Source organism: Cyprinus carpio, chromosome A16 (assembly GCF_018340385.1).
Source record: "Cyprinus carpio isolate SPL01 chromosome A16, ASM1834038v1, whole genome shotgun sequence".
NCBI classification, from domain to species: domain Eukaryota; kingdom Metazoa; phylum Chordata; class Actinopteri; order Cypriniformes; family Cyprinidae; genus Cyprinus; species Cyprinus carpio.
The window spans coordinates 2,753,521-2,776,735 of NC_056587.1; the positions used below are offsets into that span (position 1 = coordinate 2,753,521).

General features: G+C 36.2%; 1 protein-coding gene across 4 annotated transcripts in view; it reads right to left on the minus strand.

Annotated features, from left to right (window-relative positions):
- Nucleotides 1-5,031: 5,031 nt before the first annotated feature.
- LOC109076381 (growth factor receptor-bound protein 10-like) overlaps nt 5,032-23,215 on the minus strand; it is a 44,792-nt gene continuing 26,608 nt past the window's right edge. For 2 of the 4 annotated variants that reach the window (XM_042772020.1, XM_042772019.1), the window contains exons 3-14: nt 16,650-16,806; nt 12,972-13,087; nt 11,210-11,284; nt 10,501-10,638; nt 10,156-10,266; nt 9,864-9,962; nt 8,133-8,210; nt 7,610-7,726; nt 7,400-7,466; nt 6,566-6,653; nt 6,370-6,463; nt 5,032-5,830 (exon numbers count right to left, since the gene is read on the minus strand). In XM_042772020.1, coding sequence (XP_042627954.1) covers nt 5,684-5,830; nt 6,370-6,463; nt 6,566-6,653; nt 7,400-7,466; nt 7,610-7,726; nt 8,133-8,210; nt 9,864-9,962; nt 10,156-10,266; nt 10,501-10,638; nt 11,210-11,284; nt 12,972-13,087; nt 16,650-16,806 — 1,287 coding nt within the window. In that variant the 3' untranslated portion in view covers nt 5,032-5,683. Of the gene's footprint in view, nt 5,831-6,369; nt 6,464-6,565; nt 6,654-7,399; nt 7,467-7,609; nt 7,727-8,132; nt 8,211-9,863; nt 9,963-10,155; nt 10,267-10,500; nt 10,639-11,209; nt 11,285-12,971; nt 13,088-16,649; nt 16,807-17,552; nt 18,305-18,571; nt 20,097-23,215 lie in introns of those variants that run through there. The other 2 variants (XM_042772021.1, XM_042772022.1) reach the window with 2 other exon arrangements.

A 23,215-nucleotide genomic window follows, 5' to 3' on the forward strand; every position in this document is an offset into this window, starting at 1 on the left:
TACATTTGATATAAAACGCTTGAATACTGTTCAGGATGTACAGGAGATTTAGAGTTAATTAGTAGATTTCAAACAGGGGGGAAATAAACATTTTTTTTTTTTTTACCAACAGGTGAGGATGACTGAAATGATGTACTATTAATGAGATTGTCTGCCCTCTAGTGGAAATGAACACGGCTTGCATCACAATGCAACAGGTGATTCTATAAAACAGTACAACATGTAGTTTTAGTGTAGTGTAATATCTGCTGATCATGTCTCTGTTACATTTAGAACCTTTATGAGAAGTGCTCACTGTTGTGTATGTGTGTAGCTGGTTAGTTCAGTGACTGTAGTCCACATTTGTGATGCAGCAGAACTGTTACAACAGTCTATAATTACATTTTTGCACATTTTCTTTTTTAGAAATATTCCAATTCATTTTGTTAACTTAATACACATTTTTATTTCACATTCCACATGGCCATATATATGATTTGTACTGTTGATAAGATTAAATAAGAATAAATTCAACTTTCAATGTAATAAGTAAATGGCATGAATATTTATCTTGAGCTATTACCAGTTTTGTAAATTATATATTTATATTAATATTTCTGGAATTCTTTATAATTATTTAACCTAAATAATTTTTAATTAATTAATATTAAGAAAACAAATCATTTTATGAATGATGAATTATGCAAATAAACTGCCTCACCTAAAGCAATGCTAAATTAAACTACCATTGCTAAGATTCTTGAAGGGGTTCGGCAAAAAATCTAAGATATTACAACTTTGTTACATGTTCCTTCATAAGTAAACATATTACAACGCCCTACAACAGCTAGTCGCGTAATCATTTGAACATTGTGTCTGATGTTTGCTTGTTATGATAATATCAACACACCTTGAGATATAGCAATGAATTAATGTTTTATTCTAAACAAATATATCAGTCCCTTCTTTGTACAAAAATACCTGAAAAGGTTACAATTAGAATTTGTAAGCCATTCAGCTATTTACAGAACCAAGCAGAACACATTATCAACACAGAATCTGAAAAGAAGAAACCTTTTTTTCTATCCATGTTTTCTGTTTGTTTGTTTGTTTTTCATTCCCTGAAATACATAGATTTATATTTACTTCTATTTTACTTACATTTATGGTCATGATATATATATATATATATATATATATATATATATATATATATATATATATATATATATATATATATATATATTTGCATTGAGAAAAACATATGCAAAGCTCAGGAATTATTACTGACAGTTGGGAGAAGGTTCTGATTATGGCATGAATAAGGTCACATAAGTTCTGATTACATTACAGCATCCATGTTAAACATGTTATGATTCATGACAGTAGCAATAATTAAAAGCAGATCCACAGAATTACACATTAGATTAATTACAAATTGCTATTTAGGTATAATGCAATTACTCTGTAACATGAACAGTGTAATCAAAAGCATGACCTCCTCGTTCATCAGAAATTATAATAGTGACAAATGGTCACAAATTCCAGATCAGTAACCATAACCTGAGTAGGAACACCCTCTCAGGTCGACATTAGTGAGGAGAGAGAGGATGGACTGTAGGGTTTTGAGGCACCTGATGTACAGATTTTTTTAAAGGAATAGCACAAAAGGAGTGATATAGCAGAAAGATCAAGCTGCTCTGTTCCACTGAATTCACTGTATGAGCAATTTTTAGGTGAACTATGCCTTTAAGAAAGGATGGATAAAAGAGGTCTGATGTGGTCAAAGACTCAATAAAAAGAAGTACACCGTTAGTTTAATAAAAAGAAAAATACAGAGAAGAAGTCTTGCTGGTCCACAGGACCAGTTTAAAACAGCCTCCACTTCAACCCTGAGCAACCCAGTTACATTCATTTCTTTTAAATATAAAAATGACATTTCTTTCTTTCACTGATAAACTCTCATCAGATCACACATTTCCAAATGCTGCTACCAGCTTCTTTCAAACAACATTGGGGAAAATGCAAAAAAGAATTTGTCTTTGATTTATATTAAACAAACATTTCTCTAATATCTACAAGGCATAAATTGTTATTGTTTTCAGAATAAGTGTATTTGTGAGAATAAGTGAGCTTTTATAACAACAATTTAGCTTAATAATGACCTTCAATGATTAAAGTCCAGTTTTCTGTCAAACATAACATATTCTTTAAGGTCATGACAAAGCAACACAAAATAGGATAGATTCAATATTTACACACTTAACCAAAGAATACAAATGCACTAAAATAAGTCAAGTTTCTTCATTTTATATGCCATTGTGAAAAAAAATAAAAATTAATCCGTATCCAAAAATTCAGTGTGGTATCTACAAACGTGTACATGTACAGTTGTACATGAATGGAGTGTAACTATAATGTTGTGTTGAGCTGCATGTTACATGATATATGCAAAAACGAAACAATGTGACAAATTAAATAAATCTGTATGGACAATGTGAGGTGTAATGTATTACTGTGTTAACTTAGAAATGATGCCCCGAGTGTTTGGATTGTGAACAGACATCCTACTCACTTTTAGATTGAACGGCCAACTAATGAACAAGTAGGTTAAGCGCTAATGATACTCAGACTACCATACAGATCACTTTTACTCACACAGGTGATTCACCAGTAACATGTCGTGAACTAGTCTTTAAGTAACCTACAATTTCAAATTGTTTCATTCTTTCATTTTATTGTTTAATGATCTCATAAAAAAAAAACATATAACCTCTAAAGTCAATACATCCATCTGTCTGAATCAGGTGGAAAAAGTCCTGATATACTGTTAGACTAGAATTATAGTATATCAAAACTGGTTGCAGAATATGCTAATTAATAGCATCATAATTGCAGTGTTGTTAGTTTAGTCCTTGGCTGGCTGATTGTATAGCTTCACTTATCAAACCCTGAAAAATAAAGACATAATGTCAAGTTCAGAAAGCTTGTGTGTGTATGCTTGTGCCTTTTGGTGAATGCAAGACCCACCCAAACTGCATCTAAATCAACACTGACACACACTTTAATTAACTTAACTGATACTGAGAAAGATATTCAAGTGAACAATAATAATAACAATATCACTGATTTAAGCCCTGCAGTCTATTTCTGTGGTTAAATCATCCAATGAGGTCTAAGTAGTACCTGGCAGACTGAGATCATATCCTTATTACACGGCTCTCTGAAATACTTGATTTTAATTAGGCAATCATAAACAAATAGTTTCAATAAAATCAATATTTCATGTTCATTTTTTAATTGACTTTTTATTGGTAAGTAGCCGTGTAATAAGCAGCATAATGTCCAGTCAAAATAATCCCTCATCAGGATTGCACTTTCGATAATTTTTTTAGTTTTATTTATATATATATATATATATATATATATATATATATATATATATATATATATATATATATATATATATATATATATTTTTTTTTTTTTTTTTTTTTTTTGTGTGAAAGCCGGCGGCTGATTGTACATTATCCCTTACTTAACCGAGATTATATGAATTATATGTATCCTAAAATGAACAAACAGCTTCATGTTACTTTGTGACATAAACTACTCTTTTTTTTGATAGACAACAATAAGAAATTTGCAAGATAGACCATAATTGTGTAGACACCAGTTCATCTAATGTGAATGGAAAGAAAGCTGTCGTGAGATATATATATGACTCTCCATAACTAAGGACTATGCAGATGGTGTTCAAAAGAAGGATGTTGACAAAGAATTAGTATTAAGAGGTTCAAGAAAGGGGGTCTATTTAACTGAGGTCCAAGAAATCCACAAAAATGTGGAAGAAAATTATTGAACAGCGCTGAGAAAAAAAAAAAAAAAAAAACTAATCTAAATTTCAAGTAAACAAATCCAGATAAATAAATACATTTCTTGAAGCAATATTTAAAAGTGATTGCATCATTTGCATTTATCTATGTACTGGTCTCTTAGGTGAACTTGTAGACATGGTGGCTATGCCCTTTCTATCTAGTTTAATACAATATAGGTACAAACTAAAAACATGGCTCTTTCTTTACATTGCGTCACAAGTACAAAAAATATCTTTACAAATCCGTTGTACCTACTGCTACCATGGACAAGGCAGATTATAAATTCGAACCCCATTTTTCTGTGGGTGTTCTTAGCCCGGGCTTCACAGTGTGCTGTCCTTGAACAATCTTCAAAACATGGAGGGAAAAAATGAAAGTCAACAATAAAATAGACTGGAGCTGGGAATGAAGATGACAGCAGTTCTAAAGATTCCAGTTGGTTGTTCTAGCTCCTGATAGACTGCGACCCACTGCAGAGTTCCCAGCAGAGGGTTTAGTGGTTATTAATCACTGAACTCAACAGACTCCTCTTTAAAATCAAGGCACCATTCCTAAAGGATGTGGTGATGATGTCAGGCCATGTTTTTGTACTCATGTTTAAAGGAATAGTTCACTCAAAAACTAAATTTGGCCATATAATTCTTTCACCTTCATGTCCCTCCAAAATTGTATGTTTTTTTAAGTTTTTTTTTTTTTTTTTTTTTTGAGGTTGTTGTCTTTTCTCCAGTTTCTGGACGTAAGCTTGGCTTGCCATCAAAATTTCAGATGGTTCCTCACCAAATGTATCATATGGCAGTGGTTTAGTACTCAAGACTGGACTCTTGTGTTGTAATGCACATGGGAGCATTTGGACTCGGTCTTGACTCGCACTCAACTTTCTTGCGGTCTCCAATACAATACTGTCATATTGCTTCAAAAGACTTGAAATATAGCGCAAGCACTGTATTTAATACTTTCGTGGTGTATTTTGTCCAGGAAACTAACAGCCGTGGTCGCTATGAGCTGTCTTTGAAATACATAAAAAAAATAAAAATAAAAATAATAATACGGTTTTGGTACAACAATAGGGTGAGTAAATAACCCAATTTCATTTTTGAGAAAAAATACCCCTAAAAATAGAAAAGGCACATCACACCTCTTTATATCCACAATAGAGAGCTCCACATTATATTTTTTGTGAGGGGGAGAAACTTAAAAAAAAAAAAAATACACAAAAAAAATAGGCCAAATGCATTATGCATGAGAGTTCTTTGCTCAAGAAAATGAGCATATAAAAAAAAAAAAATAAGACAAGTGTCTAAATATTCTAGTGATTACCAGAGAAAAGGATCGAAAGCACGAATTCACAGGAATTGTCTTTTCACAGTACTGAAACCACCAATTGGCCGTCCACATCTCACAGGACATTCTTGAATCAAATCTGCTTGATTTATGAAAGCAAAAATTGCTATAGCTTGCTTGTTCCTGGTTCATGAGTGCAAATTGAAATCAAATGTGATTTACGAGTGTTCTGCTGGTCTTCCCAAATCATTATCTGCTCGATTAAGACCATGGATCCTGAAGACTCCCTCTGGATGATTGTCCTGAGAACCTGCTCCGGCCACGTCTAGTGTGCAGGTGGCTGAGAGGTTCATCAGCAGCTAACACACAAGCTTTATTTCCTTTATTTCTTGCTGGTCCTGTTTGTGTTTGTTGTTTTGATTTTCCCTCTCCTTGATAGCGAGCTGCTCTCGCAGTGTGCTTTTCTCCAGCCCAGCAGCACAGCATTACACCACAGCACATGACGTCTGAGTGTTTGTTTTTAGGCAGAATCAGGCAAACGGAGGTCATAAGGCCACAGTGGTGCAGGGGTGTTTAAGCTTGCAAGGCAGAACTCCTCTGTTCAGCACGTAAAACTCCACCAGCTGGATCAGGTCCGTGAATTTGGTGGCGCCGTCATCAAGGCTCAAGAACATTTGACCGTCTTCTTCACACTGAGAAAAAAAGGAAGATTAGTCAAGTAGTTTATATTAACCATTTTATATGTGCTGAAAACTGCAATTTCATTTCATGCGATTTAAAAACACATATTATTCTTCTACTGTGAGTTTTCCCTACTGGCAGAGCTACAATTTGAAAATATTCTTGCTGAGCATGTTAATTGAAGTCATGCTGATATCCTTATAGCAAGATACCTGATTAATTACAAGGTTTAAAGGCTTAATCTTTTGAGGTTTTATCTCTATCGCCCTCCTAGAGTATTGAGGTTTGTTAGAGGCACAGCAAAGCAAGAATGCTTGTTATGTACAGCATGTACTTGCAATGCATTGATCAACCATTTGCATCTGCACTCTTATGTGGAGGTGGTTTCTTGTCTTTCACACTCATTCTCAGCAAGTTAAAGGTGGTGTTCAATAAATCTTTTGCATTCTTGGAATACTTCAGAGTATTTTAAGGAGTGCCAAATGTGCATCAGCATATAAGTGAATATGCTATATTTATTCTGAGTGCAAAAAAAAAGATAAAATCTTACCAGTAAAATCTGGAAATGTTTGATTTTCTGGTGGTGACACAGTGTGAGTACAAATGCCTTAGGATTGCTCTGGCTATCCCTCAAGAGAAACATTCTGTTGCACAAAAGACAGTTAAGTGTAAGTATATATTGCATAGTTAGAACAGAGAATCATCCAGAATGTTGTTTTGAATAACTAATGAGCTATGATATGTACCCATCCACTCTGCCCTGCTGATTGATCATCTTGTGAGACTCCTCCCGTGAAAGACGACCGTGAAACCAAAGCTGAGTTCTGTGGATAACTGGATCAAAGGAGATACAAAATGCCTTTAAGACAAGTGAGCAGTTTTCAATGGAATACTGTGCACATTCAATGGTATCTTTCTTTAAAGGCATGTATTGCACATTCTTATATTGCAAGGGCTTCATCTACATGATCTGACATTAATGAACTGTTCCTATAATGTATAGTGAAAATTAATTTTAACTCTTTTTTTTTTGTTTGTTTTACAATTTTTTATTATTATTATTCAGTTTTACTTTTATTTACATTACCAGCCAAAAGTCTGGGCTTTGGATTCATACTAAACATACTACCATTTACATTAAAATAAATAAATTATTTTATTCAGCAAGAATGCATTACACTGATCAAAAGTGACAGTAAATAACTTCACTTTGCTTCAAAGAATTTACTTTCACTTTCAGTGCATCGAAGTACAACATATTCCATGGTTTCCACAAAAATATTAAACAGCACAACTGTTTTCAAAATGAACAATAATAAGACATGTTTCTAGAGCACCATAATAGCATATTACAATAATTTGTGAAAGATCACATGAGTCTAGAGTAATGGCTACTGAAAATTTTGCCTTGCCATCTCAGAAATAATTTACATTTTAAAGTATATTAAATTGGATAACACTTTATGAACACTCCTTTCATAAACATGATTAAGCCTGATTAACTATTTATTGCTAGTGTAAATACAAGTCACAATATTGATAATAATCAACAAAAGACATTAATTAAACTTAGAAAGTACCTCCACTTAATGATGAGGCGTGTAATGGGCTGGGGCTTCCTAGGATATTCATACGCTGACTTCTCTTCTGCAAAAACACAGGGAGACATAAACCACACAATCAACTTTAAATTTTCTACATCATGCTAATTTGAATACAAGTTTAAATTTAAATTTAAATATAAATCAAATAATTAAACAATCAAAACAAATATGATTATTGGAACTTACTCTCCAGGCATGTCCCTCCTCCATGGCAGCACTCTGAGCCTCCACGGGATTGTCAATCACTCGGCCTATCCTCCCTGAGAAATCCATGGCTACCAGAGAGTTCTCTGAGACACTCCTCTGGAAAAGAAGATCGGAAGTAACAATGACTGCCAATGAGTTTGCCATATTACAGATGTGTTGTCTTTTGCTAATTATCTGGTCAATATCTAGTACATGTTCTAAACCAGTAAGTAATAGTCAAAATATTTTAAGCATAACATGAACATGGATGAATTGTTGTGGTTTGTTTCCTTATAATTTGTTTTTAAATTACTTATTTTTCATCTCTATGTTATTTTTTTCTCAAATTGTCAGCATTGAATAATATATTCATAAGACAAGCTGTAATAATAACTTCACTGCCAACACTTGAACAATCATTCCGTAATGTGACATCATGGCCCACATACTGACACATGTCTGATTAATGCTCCATCTGTGAGGTAAAGAGGAAGAGAGGAGTAGGTTAGGAGCAGGATCTTACCACAGGCGCTGAGAAGTGTGAAAGCAACGTTTTTCGCTGCTGGGGGATCTTGTAATTTTGATATAGCAAAATTCCATACTATGAGGAAGAAAAAAAAGTGTTAAAGAGTCAAAAAAGAATGATACTCTTTAACAAAACACAAGAATAAAACATAATGCTAATATACAAAACTATCCATTGCATTTTCCTTAAAGTGAAATGATGCTGCCTGAATTCAGAAATGTGTTCGACCACAATTTGCTCCTCAAATATACTCTCATGAGTGTAGTATTTGGCTGCGTTTACACTTGGCATTAACATGCGACCTGTATCTGGATGTTGTCCACATACACATTGAAAAGACAAGTGTAAACGCACTTCTGATCGGAATGTTATCCGATCAGTGTGTCCTGGTCTAGAGGTAGTCGAGGACGCATTGTGATCGGATCTCAGTGTAATGTAACAATCCAGCTATCGTGTCTGCATTTGCAGGTGGACGTCATGCAAAACGCCGCCCCCTCTCTTGTGAACTGTCAGAGAAAAAGCCGGAGAACATCCGTGTGGAGACTAGTGAGATTCCTACACTCATCTTTGATTTGGAAAATATCCCGTGACTGAAAATGCTTTTCAGAAGAAAACCCACCACTTCAGGTTGACTTTGCAGTGGGCCATTCTCTGCAGAATCATTTAAATATTGCGTAGGAAAGACAGATCCAATCGGTTATCCAGATAGAGAAGTCAGTTGATGTTGCCAAGTGTAAACGCGCCATGTTCTGATTGACTGATGATCCGATCTGCTTGATCGGATCACGGTGATCGCATGTTAATGCCAAGTGTAAACGCAGCCTTAGAGGGAAGTGTAAGGTAAGCATTGTCATAACTGTATTTTAATCAATTTTTTTTCTTTTCAGTACACAAGATAATGTCATACACCATTTACGTCTGATGCATAGAACATCACTGCATTATGTCTGTCACAGATGCTCTAGATCAGTCAAAGAAAAAAATTGCACAGACGCTAGATCAGCCTGGAAAAGTGTGAGGGTTCTAGCTCAGCCAGAGAAAGAATGCAGATTCTAGATCAGCCTAGAAAAGAGTTCATGTTATAGATCAGTCAGGGAAAGGATGTGGGTTTCAGATAAGCCTATAAACAAGGGTCTAGGTTCTAGATCTGTCAGGAAAAAGGCTCGAATTCTGGAAAGGGTGCTATTTCTAGATGAGCCAATGAAAGGGTGCCGATTTTAGAATAGCTAGGGAAAGTAGGGGATTCTAGATTAGTCAGGGAATTTGGTAGTTTCTAGATTAGCCAAGGAAAGAGGATTTTAGATCAGGCAAGGAAAAGAGGGGGTTCAAGATCAGCCTGGAGAGGGTGAGCATTCTAGACCAGTCAGGAATTTTTTCAGGTTCTACTGTAGATCAGTTAAGGTAAGGGTACAGATTCTAGATCAGCCAGGGGAAAAGGTGTGTTTTAGATAAGCCGGGAAAGGGTGTGGGTTCTAGCTCAGTTAGGAAAAGCTTAGGTTTACTGAACAGTGGAGTCAGTTAAAAGTGGAGGTATCAGATCAGTCAGTAAAATCGTTCAGGTTCTAGATCAGTCAAGTGAAGGGTTATGGTTAAATAAAATAACCAGGATAAGGATAATCCAAAAAAAAAGAGTGTTTGTTCTAGCTCAGTCAGGAAAAGGGCTAAGGTTCCAGATGAAGGGAAAAGGCACAGTTCTATCAGCTAGTGAAATTGGATTCCACTACCAACCTTGAAGAGTCTAAAGGCTGTCATCCAGCATGTTCTGCTCTGCTCGTCCTCTGCGCACAACATCCTCAGTTCTTTCACTTCATTCCTTACTTTGTTAGGCTGCAAATTATCATAATCACAACATTAGTCCCTCTGCTGACTAAAAGTTTGTAAGATTTTTAACTGTGTTTTTCTACACAAGACAGGATAATGTTTAAAGCCTTTTAGGCTGAATTTGTGTTTAATTTTTAACATTTAACTTTTCAAAGCTTATCTTCTTTAAGAGTTCTCATAACAGACCACATAAACTTACTTTAATGCAGAATTCGAAGTCAGTCGGTGCATTGTGCAGCTTTCTCCCCGTTATTACCGTAAAGACATTGCTGTCCTCCAGGTCTGCTAGTAGCTGTAAATGCCTGGGCTCCTGTGAAAGATCAGCCAACAGCTCATTTCATTTAATGGATAAAGAGGGGAGAGGGCACTAAAAGAGCACTCAAAAATGGAGGAGGGGTCAAATCAGCACCTGATGACATTAACAGAGGCTTGTACATAATATAGACTGGTAAAGCTGTTTCACCAGGCATTTTTTTTTTTTTTTGAAAGAAAGCAAGCTAAATTTAAGTTCAGGGTTGCCATTCCAGTATCAAAGTTAACTCACCTTTGACGTTCCCTTCGTTGAGAAGTACAATCCTGACCGTCTTAAAAACACATACAGTTTCTTCCATGATTTCCTGCCCATTTCTTTCACATACAAATATCCCTGGATCTCAGGACAACTGCTGGAGTTTAAAAAGTTCTGGAGGGAAAAGAAGAAAATAATTGAAAGTTCAATAAATCAAACAGTCAGCTAAGATTTGTGGTTTCCTTTCAGTGTGAACTGTTCACCACTAGGTTTTAACAAAGGTCTAAATGTGCTAATAAACCACTGATTAAAAGTAATATTTTCTAAATTTGATATCCAGGAAGGTTATGGGGTATACAGGGAAATAAGCTAAATCTGACAAAATGCATTTATATTTAGGGAAATGTTATTTTGAAAAAAAAATTAATAAAAAAATTCATACCATAAATAAAATAATGTAAAATAATTAAGGTTAAAAAGTTAATGTTAGGTAAAAAATGTTAGCCTGAATGCACTGTAAGTCGCTTTGGATAAAAAAAGCGTCTGCTAAATGCATAAATGTGAATGTAAATGTAATAATTAGTCAATTATGAAAAATAATTAATTGTGTGTTGTGTATATTTCTTCACTAACAGTCATCAGCTAGATTATAAGAGAGTGGTCTTATCTTGTAAAAAATTCAAAGATGTATGGGCTGATGTTAGATCGGGGGTGATAGGAAAGAGAACACGTGTCTATGTTGTACCTGCAGGAGCTGGGATGGTGGGATGGTCCCACTGGTCTCCTGACACAAGGCAACCATTTGCTCTGGGAAGAAGTTCTGTCGAAAAACATGTTTTAGCTCAAGGTTGTAGGATTTTAATTTGTCTTTAGTTTGTCAGAATAGACATTCCCAGCTAAATCCTTATCCTCTAAATACATAGTCCATTTACTCTAAAATACACAGTCATATGAATTCAATGTTATATAAAGCTTATTAGTAGTATCATGCAAAGTTAATCCTTGTGTAAATGCTCTGAAACACTACCCATAATGTCTATTAAATGATAGAAAAGTTAAAAGACATTCATCTGCTTGTGTAACTTTTTTTTTTCCAAAACAAAAACAATCTCCAACAAAAAGAAAAAAAGCCTGTCTTTTGTGGTTAAGGTGGATGAAAGAAAAGAGCAATTATTCAGTATTATTCTAAAGGCTCATTGGTCCAAAAACAAACAAAACAATGAAGTATTATGCAACTTTTAAAAACATAAGTCTGCCACCCATTGACTTTCTTCTAATAATTTTCTACCAGCACAAGGAATTTCTGGAAATTTAATACAAAGCTTTGCATAGCTCAGAAAAATTTATAAATAATTAAAATAAAATAAATGATTAACTAATATTAGTTGCAGTGCACATAATTTTTTAAAAGTTAGATGAAAATCATTGGTGTAATATTGTATATAACCTAAGCCATATTAAAAGATGAACTACATTAAGATGAAACCAGATCCAGGTTTATCGGAATTTAGTACTCCAATGAGCCACATTTAGCTGTTCAGGCCACATACTTCAGTTCTTCTCAAATGGAAATACATCATCATACAAATGACAATCCCACAATCCACAACTGACTGATCAATCATTGGGTGACAAACAATTATATTTATAATTAAGTGGCCTTAACTACTATGTACTTTCATTTTAATTAATCATTTGGTACAATGCACTTATTGTGTTCATACACGTTTTTACATTGTATTTATATTTTTACATCTGTAATTAATTTCTGTAATAACATTTATAATTACACTGTTGACCCATCCCTGACACCTTAACCCACCATTAATCCACCAAACCTGTCCCTAACTTTACCTGTATCCCCCCTCAATAGCAACAAAAGTGTTTTGCAATACAATATGAACACAATAAGTACACTGTACTTATTTTTTGATGTAAGTACACAGTAGTTAAAGCCACTTAATATAAAGTGGGACCGTTTTTATTCATTTTACGGAAGCACAGACATTTTGCTAAGTGCAAATGGAATGCAATCTGATCAATCAAGGCGCATGAAGTTACTATGTGTAAATAGGCCCAAAGAAAGTGTCATCAAAGATTCTATAGTCAAAAGTGTACTTGTGTTACAGCAATTTAAAACAGTGTCAAGGGACGAAAATAATTGTATGGTTAAAGCACAGATTTCCTTCCTCTCTCTGTCTCCGGCTGAATTTACAAGAGGACTGAATGTTTGTGAAAGTGTTTGATTACCAGCCCAAACAGTAAGAGGCATGGGTTTCTTTTGGATTGTGTGAGAGCAGCTCACTGAACTGGAATCATGTCACTTGATATCTGCATCTACCAAGTAAGACTGAAAACAGTCCATTAATGTGAGGAACTTTCCTTTAGCGCTAATCCATGTCACGTTACTTATGTACCTACTGACACCTGCACCCATACTAAGAGAAGGAAACAATCATATTAACCTAATTATGAAATAGTTCAAGTGAGGTCTTGGATTAACTTACCAATGGATTTTTAAAGAATTCATATTTGGCATAGTTCTTCCTGAAGAGAAATTTACTCTCACTGGTCATTGACGCCTGCACTTGGACAACCAGTTCATGGTCTTCTAAACATCTTTCTGTGGAATGACGGAGAAAAAAAATAATAAAAATCAGGTCAAAATAAGTCACATAAACTGTATTCACTTCCAAATCTGTATTACACTTGTGAAAAGGTCTGTGTTTATGTAAATGCATCTTTGTAACCAAAACGTGGTGTAAAATTTGCATCTTGAATGACATCAGTCTGTTAGCATTCATGCAGGCAGACAAAAAATAAACAGGGTGAGCATTCCCTGCCTGCATGAAAAGAGAGTTTGTCTGGAGGAGATAAAGCCCCCCGCACACCACCTCTTTCTCCCCACCCCCCGTTCAGCTTAACCAGTACAGGGACTTACTGACTTAAAAAACCCTCAATGTGATCTGTGCATAAATTGACCTCTATTTAGTTTCCCTGTCTTTCTCACAATCTCTGTCCTACCAGTCTGAATGATGGTGCAGCTAATGCTGCCCATGGATGCTCAAAAAACTAACTCTGAACCCTTACATGGACATGTTCTTCATCCAACTGTGGAACTGTTCAGAGGGCTTCTCCTTTAATGTGCAATGATGTTTTATATTTTCAAAAGACATGAGGGTGAGTGATCACAGAATTAAAATTTTTGAGTAAACTACTCTTTTATGGTAAGAATGGCACATTTTCACTTGTTACAGTGCAAAAAAGTTAAACTCTTCTTTTTCTACATTTGTTCATTTATACAGTCACTATCTAGAAAGCATATAGCAAGCATATAGCAATTATTCACCCAATTCAACAATTTTGTATATCAATTTATGCACACTTTAATCCACTTTTTACGACAAACCCTGTTAAACTTTTCCCCACAACACATCCATCTTGAAATGATGCTTGGAGATACAGAGGTACTCAGAAGTGACAAGCTTTTCCATCATCCTGTCTTTCAATATTTGGCTTAGTAAGGAGAGAGTCGAGCATTGCAGAGAGATGATGTCATGCTTTCGCTCAACCGCATTTCGCACTATTCGAGCAGAGTGGATCCATAACAAATGAGGAATGGACCTGTGTTTTAAATGTGGCCTGTTTTGAATATAAAATGAAACATTTTTCCAAATTGTTCATTATTCAATACTGTTGTGCAACGTAGAAAAAGTAAATCAAGACATGAAACGAAGAAATGAATATTATTATTGTAAAGGTCTCAGGGATACCAAATAATAATACTAAATACTAACACAAGATCTACTTTCAGAGACTGGGTTTACATTAAACATGTTAAACAAAAAATAACTTAACTACATTTTCCAGTAGCATGACAATAGATGATCTGCTTTACAAAACATTTAGCTTTTATAGTAACAATCTGTTTTTGCCCTCAAAAATCTATGTAGTGATGTAGTATGCTAAAACTACATTATTATTTGAAATATTGTATTTCACAAACTTTGCAATCAAGCAAGCTAAGGATATTATTAAACGCAAATTATATATATATATTTCTTATGTGTAGCATTGAGAAGTCTGATTCATTTTAAGGCAGGAAAGGAAGAAAAGGAAGAAAAGGAAGGAAAGGAAGGAAAGGAAGGAAAGGATGTGACGTGTAGCCAAGTATGACATCCCATACTTGGAATTGGTGGTCTGCATTTAACCCATCCAAGTGCACAAACACAGCAGTGCGTAGTGAACAAACACGCGCACACACACACACACACACACAGTGAACACACCCGGAGCAGTGAGCAGCCAATGCTGCGCCGCCCAGGGAGCAGTTGGGGGTTCGGTGCCTTGCTCAAGGGTCTCACCTCAGTCGTGTTACTGAGGGTGGAGAGAGCGCTGGTTATTCACTCCCCCCACCTACAATCCTTGCCTGACCTGAGACTTGGGTGCAAGTCCGACTGCCCCCACAATTATTTTAGTGAATAATTTCATTCAGACAAATCAGTTCAAATAGCAATTCTATAAATGACCATACTGATTTCTCTGAACTGAAATCTCTATGGTATATGGTTAATTTTATATATATATCTTTCTGTTTAGTTTATGATGCTGTTCAGCATGTTTTCATCAGATATAGTAATTGAAGCGATTTTATACATTTATTAGTTGTATTTAGTGCTTAGTTTCTAAACAACTTAACGTCACTGAGATTCCCATTGCTTTTGTGTCAGATAAACACGATTAAATGATTAAAAGTTTATTAAAAATAATCTCTGGTAGTTAGATATGTAAAACAATATATTTACATTATCCCCTTTAATATCTGAAATGTAGTTAGCTATTTTTTATTAAGCTTATAATGTAGCGACCTACTTAAAAAAAAATAAAATAATAATATTAACCCGACTGTACTGTAGGTTAACCACTTTTAGCTTTTGACAAGCTAGAGTTTCAAAATTGCCCAAAATTTTCCCATATTTCCAAATCATCTGTTGTATCCCTACACTCACTAGGAAACTGAAAGTAAAACAGAACAATGAAATAATGATGATACAGAGAAGGGGAGCAGTTGAAAATAAAAAATAAAATGGTTTGTTTGCCAAACAAAATCCTGTCCAGACCACACACTCGGGTGGCTGAACTTCCTGTATGACTCGTTGCCCTAGGCTGACTTCAGTTCTACTAGCGAGCCTCACATTCATGCCACAGGTTATTTGAGGTAACCAATTAATGCACAGCATGTGTTAGCCTAGAGATTTGCCCACAACAAGTGCACTCTGACAGTAACCGTCAACGTCAAAAAACACACTGACCATGATTGAGTTTAAAGCGCTAAGAGCTAAAGCAGTAGTTCTCAACCAGTGAGTTACAGGTCTGTTTTGATAAGGTCGTAAACATCAGAGAGAGAAAAAAATAAATCAAATTACAAACAATAGAATTAAATTAATTATATACCTCTGCATAGCTAGAATGGAAAAATCAGTAGGCTTATAAACTTTTGAGGTATGAAAAACACTTCCCAAAGCTGTGTGTCCATTCAAAGTCTGGTATTTAGACACAAATTCATCTGTTTATCTTCTAAAATCTAGCCAAATTAGGCAGGTGTCAACATGCTCTCATTCTCAAAAAATACAAACAGAACTATGCAAGGTAAAATGAAATATGATTCAAACTACTTTACATCTGGATTATATGCATATGGATGCAAATAAACATGATTTGTGCCAACCACAAAGCAGTGATTTCTTTTTTCTTTTTTTTTTCTTTTTTTTTGGCAATAGAATTAAATCATCTAGGTTAAATCTTGGATCATCAACAGCTTTGGTGCTGTGTTGGGTCACCTTTAAACTCGTCCTGAATCACAAAACATGTGAAAGTCCCGTGCTCGACTCTAAAGTACCAGAACCAGTTCTACTCTTGGGGAACCTAACTTCCTGTTATGTGTCTCTGTAAGACGGGATTTCCCCCGGCAACCGTTAATCAATTCCCCTCAGCCCGAGGACATAAAAGGATGAATCAAGGAAGTCTGTCTTCTTCTCTTACATGGTCATCATTGATTTCAACTCTAGCACAAAAGACCCTATAATTACTGCATCTAAAGTGGTTGACACACACAGAGACACTTTAAAACAGCTCTATAAATTCACTCGCTCCCCTCTAGCCTAGAAAACTAGCAAGCCAGTTACCGAGTCCCAGGGCTGGATGATGTTCCACAAGCGCCCAACTGTTATCGTCCACACAATGGTTTTTATAGACGAGAAACTGGCACAGGTCTCGCGCTGTCATGTCGGCTGGGATCTCCACCACCTTTCCCATCCCATCCTCGCTAAAGATTTTTATGATCTGAAATAAATGAAAAAATAAATAAAAAATAAAAAATCAGATCTCAGATATGATGTTGAGATTCAATTAAACATAAAAATATGTCTTGTATGGAAAAACACATTTACACATTGAGAAATTTTACTGTGTCACAAGGAAATATTATTTTCAGGGCCCCAACGGAAATAAAATTAACATTAAAAAGTGATACACAACATATTTTAATGTGATGTTACAATATCTTTACAAACACACAAAAAAGAGAATATATGACAATATTTTAAGGCTTTGTTCCACAGTGAAAAGCCATTAATGCTCAGATCTAGGTATTTTCAAATTCAAATTTCATGTCTAGATTACATTCTTACTTATATGAGTAGGGAAAAAATGAATAATTTGAAATAGTCACCCTAAACGAGTCCCGTGCCATTGTGTCCCCTTCATCACACACATACTAGCTTTTCTCGAAAATTCTCTATTCCAGCACACCTCACCCCACAACACATATATTCAGAAATCTGTTATGCCAGCCTTTAAAGCTTTTCCACACCATTTACTTTGACAAATTCCATCATTCACTCAAAACGTGGACGTAACCGTTCCCATCACACTCTATTGTAGATTTTCATTTTCATTCTACAGGTTCTATTTTTCTCCCCACTACAGACAGACATCAACTCTCCAGACCCTTTTTAGTCGCCTAGAGGGAGAGGGATTCTGAACTACCCAGGAGGAGCTGTACATGTGGGGCTGAGGAGAAATCTTACCTCCCCAGGCCTGAGCAGGCAACAGTCAGGAGAACACGATGGCATTTTCCCCAGCAGCCTGTGTCCTCCTCCACACTCTGAGAGATGAACCAGCTCCCCGAATGTCTCCACAACTCCACAAGAGAGAAAAAAAGGACCAAAAAAAGGAAAAAAAGCAGTTCCGATGCTTTGCAGATGCTTCTTCCTGTCAGTGGCTCAACGTATCCTACCTGTCACAGTCTCCCTCCTTCTCTTTCTCTCTCTCTCTCTAGCTTTGGTGCAGGACAGAGCATGTAGATGGCACTGTTTCCAGCTTGGCAGACAACTTGCCTCTGTTCCCCTCACAAAGGGTTACAGCCACAGGCTTTTAGGTAGTGAATCAAACCACACTTCCCTAACCAATCATAGGGCTAGCTCAAGCTGATGTAATCATTCCCACACAGACACAGTCGCACTCACACACGCACACACACCAACAGACGCACATGCACAGACGCGCAGTCATATGCACGTACAGCCTTAACTTTTCTTTCCCACATTCTGCATATCTTCAGTTTCTTTTCACTCTCGAAAGGGGAAAAGGCTCGTTTTTAGCAGATTGTGTGTTCCTCTGAAGTGAAGACGGCGATAGCACCAGACAGACAAAGCTTCTCGGCTGTCTAAACCTAAATTTTCCAGAGTCTTGAATGAGTTTCATGTGAGGACTTGTTGAAAGTTTTCTTACTTTCAAAAGCCCAGCTTTGAAGTTGGTAGTTTGAAGCCAGAAATTTCTCTCACGAGACTCTTTACAGCTGAACTGAAACAATTGCCAGCACTTGAGACACCGCTCACTGCCTTCCCCCCTAGCCAAACTTTATGCCAACATTCCTTCACTAAAGTTGAGGAAAAAAACGAAAAGCAAACCCCAGTGGTTTCATTGGTGACCCCTGAATTCACAGACACACACACACAAATCTAAATACACGCAAACAAGGAAAGAAGTCAGACACACACTTTCAGACTAATTCAACAGAAGAAGAACACAAAGAGACTACACCCACCCATTTCTGTGGAAGTGAATTGAGTTTTTCTTTTTTTAATGGACCCAGAGTTTCATCTAAAGGCTTCATCTCTCTCCGTTTTGACACTTGCACACATATCTGTTTGGCAGCCGCTGCTAAAATTAACTTTCTGTGACCACAGGAAACCGGACAGAATGGATGACTCAATCCTTTAGGAGACTATTTCAGTTATGGGGGTGGGGAGGAAGGGAGAGAGCGAGAGGAAGTCAGGGATAGAGGGCCGGAGGGAGTACTGGAATCAGTCCAGAAGAAAGAGTCAGTAGGGGTGGTAACATAAAAGGTATGCAAACTCTCCAGTCCTCCAGCTGGGTTGACTGCTCCTCCTCTTCTCCTCTTCTCCTCCTCCTCTCTTTCACTCATCACTCTACCATTTAAGCAGTCAGAGGGGAGAACACTGGGTCACATATGTGCGCACACCATCTCATAGCGTCATAATCTGCAGCCATGTCATGGAGTGTACAGTGTGTCCATCATTACCCTACTGACCCATATTGCCACAAGGTGACTGTTGGACTCTATATAGGAGATCCTCTGTAAATGTTTGCATCGCCATCTTGAACTTTTTTAATTTTTTTTTTTATCTTTTGCCATTTTTGTAGTATAACAGGGACATAACATTATCACTAAAATCAAAGGAGAAAGCGATTTTCAGTGGACACGGCAAGAGCTTGTGCGTTTTTTGCTTATTTCCAGTTTTCTTTTCCTTTCATTTAGAATAAATATCTGCTAGTACGGAGGACTAATTAATTTAATGCTTATTTTATTTTAAAACTGTATGCTGCTTGTGCATGGTGTTTGCCATTAGCTACAATTAGAATCTACAAAAATACTTTTTGCTACCTGATAATTTGTGCTTAAGTGGCAAACTGTACCACAGTAGTTTCGATTTCAAGCCATTTGCGTGCTATAGGCTTTGCTGTGCTAGAAAGGTGTCGACAGCTGTATTCACTCAAGAGGGTTAAGCTGTGTTTAAGTGGAGGCAGTTCGCTGGTGCCGAAGTGTCAGCCCTTATGTTCAGCCCTCCTCGTGTGAAGACTGACTAGGTAAAGACCTGCAACGCTACCTGCGTGACTCAACCAAAAGACAACATGGACAAAACACAGCAGTATCTTTCCCTTATTCTACTTCCTTTCCTTTCCTCTCTCCACAACTTTCCACATGTGTTTCCATTATATTCCTTTTGTCTCTCAATGTAAACACTCTTATACAACACGCAGGAGACGCCACAATCATGCTAACCTGTGTCCTATCCACACTTCTTCGATTGCACCTCTTTCATTTTCTATGGGCCTCTGGAATTGTCAGTCAGCTGTCAGCAAAGCTGACTTTTTTCCAGCCTTTGCTACTCAGTCAGCTCTTAGTCTTTTGGGCTTGACTGAGACCTGGATTAAACCTGAAGACACAGCTATCCCTGGTGCGCTTTCCAACAACTTCTCTTTCACCCACACCCTCGTCAGGTTAGGTTAGATTGGGTTGGGTGGGGGTGTGGGTGGGGGTAGGTGTGGGTACTGGCCTCATTTCCAAAAACTGGAAATACCTCACATGCTCTTATAACTTTAACAATACTTCCTTTGAATTTCATGCTGTTACAGTCTCACTCCCTGTAAAAATCCACATCGTAGGCAGAGGCGAACAAGATGAAGCGGGGGCCTCAGGCAAAATTAATAGCTAAGGCCCTTCTAAAAGATTATTTTGTTAATATATCTTTGTTACCTAGATATATATTTATACAACATATAAAAAAGTAGTTAAAACATATAATAGAACATAAATTGTTTATTTTTCAAAACGATGTGCTTATTCTATAAGAAAAAATATTAATCTTCATCTTTATGGCAGAAGATACAATACTGTACAAATACAATCCTGAAGACACAGTACAATCTTCATATTTACAGTAACGGACTGCCACCTTAAAAATTGTGCTTACCAGCCTTAGCTACAGCAACTGCTGCCACTATGTCCAAATTAGTATGGAAGCAGATTGGTCTCAAATATAATTCACGCAAAAAACACGATTCACACATGCGTAGACAATTTCACATGCATGAAACCTAATTCACGTACACACAAAAAAAATTCACGTGTGTGAAAAAAAAATTATATTCACAAAAAGCAATTCACATGCACAAAATAAAATTATATATTCATAAAATACATTTCACAAATGCAAAACACAATTCGTAGATATACAACTGTGCACAAAAACCTTTTGAATGTTTAAAATGTACGAGTGTCTGAATGTACAAATCGTCATTTTACTACGAATCCACTCGGATTTGCGTGTGTGTGTTTTTGAGACTTTCCTGGCAGAGCTCTCTTCCCACGTGGGTCTGTCGTACTCTTTAGCCAATCAGATGCGAGCTTACCATTCAACCAATCATATCATAAGCCACTGAGACTGCATTCAGAAGCTCGCAGGCAATCGGGGGAGACGTCAAGAGAGAAGCCCATAGAAGCCCTGGCGTTACATTTTAAAATACTATACAAAATAATTAATCAGAATACTTACTCCTGCTCACTCACGCCAAAGAACTCCCCGCTCAAGCTCGCCGTCTCTGCAAGATTAACGATGGCAGTTTGCACGCACAGCTACTAGAAGATTTACATCTGTCAGACAGGTCGCTGACGTCATCAAGCTTAGTTTGAGTCTGCGCGTCAGAAACGGAAGTGCTAAAAATCGCTAAAAATGGGCTTCACTTGTCTCAATTGAGTTCCAATTGGGTAGCTGTGTCCATTTCTTTTACTGTCTATGGGATTACTGATGTAAAGGCTTAATTTCCATTCTAATTAATCCATATTGCGCAAAAGGTGCGAAGAATCGTGTTCCTTGAATGCAGTCCCAGTGGCTTATGATATGATTGGTTGAATGGTAAGCTCGCATCTGATTGGCTAAAGAGTACGACAGACCCACGTGGGAAGAGAGCTCTGCCAGGAAAGTCTCAAAAACACACACACGCAAATCCGAGTGGATTCGTAGTAAATGACGATTTGTACATTCAGACACTCGTACATTTTAAACATTCAAAGGTTTTTGTGCACAGTTGTATATCTACGAATTGTGTTTTGCATTTGTGAAATGTATTTTATGAATATATAATTTTATTTTGCGCATATGAATTGCTTTTTGTGAATATATTTTTTTTTTTTCACGCACGTGAATTTTTTTTGTGTGTACGTGAATTAGGTTTCATGCATGTGAAATTGTCTATGCATGTGTGAATCGTGTTTTTTGCGTGAATTATATTTGAGACCAATCTGCTTCCATACATTAGTGCCAGTGCGGGTAGTTTCTCGTGGTTCATTGTTGACCTGAGGTATGTTTTTAATCAGCTTTTATTAGTTGACAACTAATCATGTTAACTCAACTAATTTAATGTAGAAGAGCTAAATAAACAATGTTTACTAAGTAAATGTAATGATATTTATTTATATTGATTCTTGGGCTCCACACTGGCAGCAAGACACAGTACCCAGGAATGCAAAATAATCGTGGGTGACAAAGACGAGCAAAAAAAAAAAAAAAAAGAAATAACAATAAACCCTACATTTTTTTAAACACTTATAATAATTTAAAGCCTTTATTATTTTTTAACTCTGCCAAAATGCATTTTAAATGTTCACTTTCATTCATGAAGAAGACGGGAAAAATACTTTCTCCTGATGAAAAACAAAGACTTAGATTGAAAATGACATGAAGTTACCATTATATCTAAAAGATGGCAGCAGTGGATCACTCATTAGCTAAGTTGCCATTTCAACTCAATAGTTTTTTTTTAGTCTTGCTTTTGGATTTATTATAAAATGACTATGAAGTCTAGCAAGTGCAAGAAGTCACAGAGTCTCATGTCATTTAAAAATAAATAAATAAGCCCAGAAACGAACAGCCTAGTATGGTAAATTATTTAAATGCTTAAAGGCACAATATGAATAGAAACAGCGGAATAGCGGAAGCGGTCGACTGTGTCGCGCTTATTTAGCGGCCTCATTTCGCATCGACAACTTTCAGCCTCACCCTGCTTCATTCTACAATGTTAATAAATCATTAGCTCATCCATAAACATGATTTCTGCCCAATTCTGTCGGACTGCATCGGCTGTGGTTGAGGAAGACAGCAACTCCCATGATTCCACATCTCAACTCCACATTCATCAAACTACACCTTTGTTTTGAAAATGCGCCCTTTTAGCTGCGAAAACTTACATATTGTGCCTGTAACTAGTTATCTACAAATTAAGTTAATTATTAATGGTATAATAATTAAATAATGCATTATATATATATATATATATATATATATATATATATATATATATATATATATATATATATATATTTTTTTTTTTTTTTTTTTTTTTTTTTTTTTTTTTTTGAGCGTGTATATAATTGAGTTGATACTACTGTCTGGAACTGTGAAAAGACCCAGCCCACCCCACACCCAAACAATTTTAAAAACTCAAAATTCAATTCAAAATGGCAAATTTTCAAAAAGTTTGGATCCCTGGTACCGAAACCCATGTGCGCGTCTTTCCCGGTACCACCTATTCTATTGCTAACTATATTAAATTTTTTTCAATTGCTAACAAGCGTTTATCAATGGGGAAGTCGTGGCCTAGTGGTTAG